This window comes from Pan paniscus, chromosome 20 (assembly GCF_029289425.2).
Source record: "Pan paniscus chromosome 20, NHGRI_mPanPan1-v2.0_pri, whole genome shotgun sequence".
NCBI classification, from domain to species: Eukaryota; Metazoa; Chordata; class Mammalia; order Primates; family Hominidae; genus Pan; species Pan paniscus.
Genome location: NC_073269.2, coordinates 17,219,009 through 17,225,170, shown reverse-complemented (window position 1 = coordinate 17,225,170; position 6,162 = coordinate 17,219,009). Strand labels below are relative to the sequence as shown.

The 6,162-nt window shown below is 51.8% G+C and overlaps 1 protein-coding gene across 6 annotated transcripts in view; it reads left to right on the top strand.

Moving 5' to 3' along the window:
* The first annotated feature begins 2,507 nt into the window (after nt 1–2,507).
* The window catches only part of LOC100985079 (zinc finger protein 44), a 54,714-nt gene continuing 51,059 nt past the window's right edge, over nt 2,508–6,162 (top strand). For 2 of the 6 annotated variants that reach the window (XM_063599921.1, XM_063599920.1), the window contains exon 1: nt 2,508–5,219. In XM_063599921.1, the coding sequence (XP_063455991.1) occupies nt 5,217–5,219 (3 nt within the window). In that variant the 5' untranslated portion in view covers nt 2,508–5,216. The remainder of the gene's footprint in view (nt 5,220–6,162) is intronic. The other 4 variants (XR_010110836.1, XM_063599918.1, XM_034946807.3 and 1 more) reach the window with 3 other exon arrangements.

Here is a 6,162-nt window from a genome sequence, read left to right as displayed (position 1 = left end):
ACTACAGGCACCCGCCACAATGCCTGGCTAATTTTTTGTATTTTTAGTAGAGACGGGGTTTCACCATGTTAGCCAGGATGGTCTCGATCTCCAGACCTCGCGATCCGTCCGCCTCGGCCTCCCAAAGTGCTGGGATTACAGGCATGAACCACCGCGCCCAGCCAGGTTTAGTTTTCATACGGGTTTTTTGTTTTGTTTTGTTTTTGAGACAGAGTCTCTCTTTATCACCCAGGCTGGTGTGCAGTGGCATGATCTCGGCTCACTGCAACCTCTGCCTCCCAGGTTCAAGCGACTCTCCTGCCTCAGCCTCCTGAGTAGCTGGGACTTCAGGCGTGTGCCACTACGCCCAGCTAATTTTTGTACTTTTAGTAGAGACTGGGTTTCACCACATTGGCCAGGCTGGTCTGGAGCTCCTGACCTCAGGTGATCCACCCGACTCAGCCTCCCAAAGTGCTGGGATTACAGGCATGAGCCACCACCCCTGGCCTGGTTTTAAAATTGCGCAAGCGAGGATCCTTTGAAAGATGACATTTTGGTGTTTGTTGTGACTTTCCACTGACAGTATGGCAGGTACTGAATATCCCTGCCAAACTGAACAGTGTGGCCCATCTCTGTCTCACATGGCCTATAATGTCTTTTGGCCCTCAAGGGAAGCAGAAACATTTCACCTCCATCATATCCCATTCATCCCCAGCTCAACAAACAGGGCCTCCATTTCCTCACTTCTCTGTGTGCCTATTTTCTCTCATTCCAGGTTGCGAGGATTGGTTGGAGTGCGCATGCTCTGGGGCCTGAGTGTGGTGATCAATGGCCCACAGACACTCCTGGTCAGTTATCACGAGTGGTCGTTCCCATAGTGAGGATCAGCGAGCCAGGCCATACCAGTGTTGGTAAAGTGGCCTCGCTTTCATCCACATTGTCTTCTTTTTTTTCTTTTCTTTTTTTTTTTTGAGACGGAGTCTTGCTCTGTCACCCAGGCTGGAGTGCAACCTTCACCTCCCAGGTACAAGCGATTGTCCTGCCTCAGCCTCCCTAGTAGCTGGGACTACAGGTGCTCACCACCATGCCCAGCTAATTTTTGTATTTTTAGTAGAGATGGGGTTTCACCATGTTGGCCAGCCTGGTCTCGAACTCCTGACCTTGTGATCCACCCACCTCAGCCTTCCAAAGTGCTGGGATTACAGGTGTGAGCCACCGCGCCCGGCCCACATTGTCTTCTTGGGGATGTCTCGCCAGTCTTTGCTTTCAGTTCCAGCCCCAGCCCCTCACAGCCCACTGGATCTCCCCTACCTCAGATACTCTGTGAATTCAATTATCTCACCGGTGAGGAGTATGAAATACCCTTTGGGCTGAATCACTAATCACTGTCAGATGCACTTCTCAAACTTTCACAGGAAACTACAGACCTTCAAATCCAGCTTCTCATTAAGCAGGTCATGGATAAGACCTGATCCTCTGCATTTCTTTCTTTTTTTTTTTTGAGACGGAGTCTCACTCTGTCACCCAGGCTGGAGTGCAGTGGCATGATCTCAGCTCACTGCAAGCTGTGCTTCCTGGGTTCACGACATTCTCCTGCCTCAGCCTCCCGAGTAGCTGGGACTACAGGCGCCCGCCACCACGCCCGGCTAATTTTTTTGTATTTTTAGTAGAGATGGGGTTTCCCCGTGTTGGCCAGGATGGTCTCAATCTCCTGACCTCGTGATCTGCCCGCCTTGGCCTCCCAAAGTGCTGGGATTACAGGCGTGAGCCACCGCGCCCCACCATGCCCAGCTAATTTTTGTATTTTTAGTAGAGACGGAGTTTCACCATACTGGCCAGGCTGATCTCCAACTCCTGAACTTGTGATCCGCCTGCCTCGGCCTCCCAAAGTGCCAGGTGATAGGATATCTCTCTCTCTCTCTCTCTCTCTCTGTGTGTGTGTTTGTGTGTGTGTGTCTTTGTGTGATTTTTGAAGGCAAGAGTATCATTTATTCGTTAGTTATAATCAGATATCATTTCTTTTCCTTATTTTCCAAACATGCCCATTTTTCCTGTCTGGAAACACTACCATTTTTACAAATTGAATAAAGATTTTATTTCATCGAATGACACCTGATGTTTGACTCCTTTCTTTTTTAGCCAATAGTTCTGGCTTCCAGTTCATGGTGGTTTTAGGTTTTCTACTTTTGCTTCATAGAAATATGGGGAAACCCTCATGTTTTCAAATTCATTCCCTAATGTTTCGGCTTCCGATTGGAGCTTTTAAGTCATTAACGTTTAAAGTCTTGAAGGAAAGAGTGTTTCTACACTGTGCAGAGGGTACAGGAGGGCAAGTTGAGCTCCCAGAGTTAAATCCTTCAATGTCTCTCCCTCATCATCAGGTGCTGATCCACTCTGGGGCTCCATTTCAGGAGTCAAGAGTCTGGCTCTCAAGCTCGGGAATCTGTTTAACTTCCTGAAAGCGGGTTTCCTGCTTACTTCCCTGAACGAGATATTTTTTCTTTTCTTCTCTTCTGATTCCTTTAATAGAATACATGCTGTCAGTCCAGGTGTGGTGGCTCATGCCTGGAATCCCAGCACTTTGGGAGGCAGAGGCAAGCAAATAACCTGAGGTAAGGAGTTCAACACCAGCCAGGCCAACATGGTGAAACACTGTCTCTACTAAAAAAACAAAAATTAGCTGGGCATGGTGGTGTGCACCTGTAGTCTCAGCTACTCGGGAGGCTGAGGCAGGAGAATCGCTTGAACCTGGGAGTCGGAGGTTGCAGTGGGCCGAGATCGCGCCACTACACTCAAGCCTGGGCAACAGAGTGAGACTCTATCTCAAAAACAACAACAACAACAACAAAAACAACAAAATAAAACAAAAAGACAACTATGCTGCCCTATAATTCCAGTTTTTTCACACATTTAACAATTTCATTTCATTGTTGATGTGTTTTTATTTTCTGGGATGAAAATGAATAGATCGCAAAAAAATTATATCAGTGAGAAAATTATGGCAGTGGAAGAGATCTGAGCCAACACCCGTTCTGCCCCGCCCCGCCCCCCGCCCCTGCCAACCCTCTGTCTTCTCTTTCCCTTAATCCTGGGCTCTTAGGCACAGCTAACTTTGGAAAATAGCTTAAATGATAATAAGCCTTCCCCAAAACTCAACTGCCTTTGTAAAACGAATGAATGGCCATCAGGCTGAGGGATGAAAGGAATCGGAATGCTGCTAAAGTGTAGACATAGATTGCCAGCTATTTCTGCAGATAACACCACTATTGTAGATTAGCATTTGTAGACGTATTTTCAGTTTTTGTTTGTTTGTTTGTTTGTTTTGCATGTCTGACACCACCTGCACCTGCCAACTCTGCTCCTGTGGCCCCAACCAGAAGTGATTCCGCATAACAGGATAGGTTTTTTTTTTTTTTTTGTCTTTTTTTTGTTTTTTTTTTGAGACGGAGTTTCGCTCTTGTTGCCCAGGCTGGAGTGCAAAGGCACGATCTCGGCTTGGCGAGATCTCAGCTCACCGCAACCTCCACCTCCCGGGTTCAAGTGATTCTCCCGCCTCAGCCTCCCAGGTAGCTGGGATTACAGACATGTGCCACCACGCCCAGCTAATTTTGTATTTTTAGTAGAGACGAGCTTTCTCCATGTTGGTCAGGCTGGTCTCAAACTCCCGACCTCAGGTGATCCGCCCACCTGGGCCTCCCAAAGTTCTGGGATTACAGGTGTGAGCCACCGCGCCCGGCCTCTTTTTTTCTTTTTTAAATATGTAGCAGTACGAGCCGCAGACAAGAACCCCTCAGACACCGAGTTGTGGAAGGAAAGGGCTTTATTCAGCTGGGCTGGGAGCATAGGCGGACTCACGTCTCCAAAAACCGAGCTCCCCGAGTGAGCAATTCTTGTCCCTTTTAAGGGCTTACAACTAGGAGTCCGCGTGAGAGGGTCGTGATTGATGGAGCAAACAGTGGGTACGTGACTGGGGGCTGCATGCACCGGTAACCAGAACTGAACAGAACAGGACAGGGATTTTCACAGTGCTTTTCCATACAATGTCTGGAATCATAGATAACACAGTTAGGTCAGAGGTTGATTTTTAACTACCCAGCCCAGGGCACAAGCCGGGTTATCTGCCTGTGGATTTCATTTCTGCCTTTTAGTTTTTACTTCTTCTTTGGAGGCAGAAATTGGGCATAAGACAATATGAGGGGTGGTCTCCTCCCTTAAATATAGTATAGAGACGGAGTTTCACTCTATGTCCAGGCTGGTCTTGAACTACTGGCCTCAAGCGATCCTCCCACCTAGGCCTCCCAAAGTATTGGGATTACAGCGGTGAGCCACCACGCCCTGCCAAGAGGACAGATTCCATCCCCAGTGATTTCATCCCCACCCCCAACCAGTCAGTAGCAAGCCTAGCTACCTCCACCCTTTCCCCCAAACTGCCCTTGAAAAACCCCTACCTACGGACCTTGGATGAGAATAATTTGAGTAGTAACTCCGTCTCTCACGTATCGTAGCTGGCCTAGTGTTTATTAAACTTTTTTTTTTTTTTTTTACTGCAATACCGTCGTCTTTATTTGCGTAGCGCGCAGAAAGAACCCATCCAGCGCTTATAGTGGAAGAAAGGCTTGACCTTGCAGGCAAAAGCCTCATCCCAAATTCCTGGTCCCTGGAGGACATCAGCACCCCACCCCCCACCCACCCCCTGCCCCCGCTGCTGCAGTGTGGCCTGTGTGGCCTCGGCTGCCCTCCTGCTCTGAGGCCAAGGGATGGCTCCAGTGGACAGTGAGTCTGGGATTCCTTGCACACAATTGTTCAGGAGGAAGAAGCAAAAAGGGCCCACTGCGTACAGGTAGGAAATTCCGCTTTAAGGCAAACGTTTCCCGGGACGGGTCGGGTCACAACGCAGGGAGGAAGCCCGCCCTGCCAGGGGCCGGGTCTGGAACCTGTTCATCCGGCTGCACTCAGCACTGTGAGATCGCTTCTTCTGTCACTCAGTGCCCAGGAGGCGGGACCTGGAGGGCTACCCAATCAAAGTCGTGGGCGGGTTCCTGAGAATTGTCAATCAGGCGCGCGGCAGAGAGGAGGGTGTGACGTTCCAGGAGCCAGTGGCCTCTTCACCCTGGTGACCTCTGTTCCGTATTCTGTCACTGAGAGACGCCCTGGGACATCTGTGGTGGCTTTTGTCGCGCTGGGACCTACCCTGGCTACGGGAGTTGGGAAGACCCGGGACACCGCACAGCCGGGAAATGGTGAGTGTGCGGGGCCCGGCGTCCTGAGGCAGGGCGAAGGGCTGGTCGGAACCAGTCGGAACCGGCTGTGGCGGGACCCGGGCCTCGCCGCAGCGTCTTTGGGGTCTGGAACCTGAGCGCCCCCTGCGCACCTCGGTCCTCGGTCCGTTTGGCCGCAGGGTGGGGCTGGGCCGGCAGCCGGGACCCCGGGCGTCCTGTCCCGTCCCTGAGCTGCGACTGCGGCCCCGGCCCCGGCGCCCCTCTCTGGGCAGCTCCGCGCCCGCAGCCCCGCTTCTCCCCAGATTGTGCGGCGGAACCAGTACAGGTTCGCAGCCCAAGTCACTGCACCCGGACGCCGAGGGCTGCAGCAGAAACGGTTTAATAGGAGAGGACACCCTAGATCCGCCTCCGTGAGAGGTTTGGGGATGGGGTGTTCAGGGTCTGGACGGGGGTGGTTGGGATGTGGGGTCGCTGGTTGGTGGGGAAGTGAGGGGTGAATCCTGGGACTGGAGGTGAAGAAACCGCATTCTGCTGCTGAGTGGGCTTCCTTGTGGGGTCTTCAGCCTGCTTGGCGCCAGCCTTTCCGCTGCAATTCAAGATCTGAGAAAGAACTTAGACGACTCTTGAGCAACTCTCAGAGATCTCATCCCCAGGCACAATGGGGAAGCCGGCGGTCAGCGTCTGCTGTGACCTGACTCTCAGGGAGGCGGCTTCCTGTGAAGCAGCGGGGCTGAGGGCACCTGGTGAATATCTAACTGCAATCTCGCCTCCAGCCTGGCTCGCAGTTCTGTGAGCCCGGTGAGGAGGCTGCACGGTGGCGATGGGAGGGTCACTAGGCACAAACCAGACTCGTGTGTGGGGTTTGTGTGTGGGAGGAGCTGTGGTCTCTGTGCTCTTCAGTCCTTTCTTTCCAAGGGCGACCATTTCCCCTCCGAGGCTTTCAAAGATATGGGCATCAGGGTCT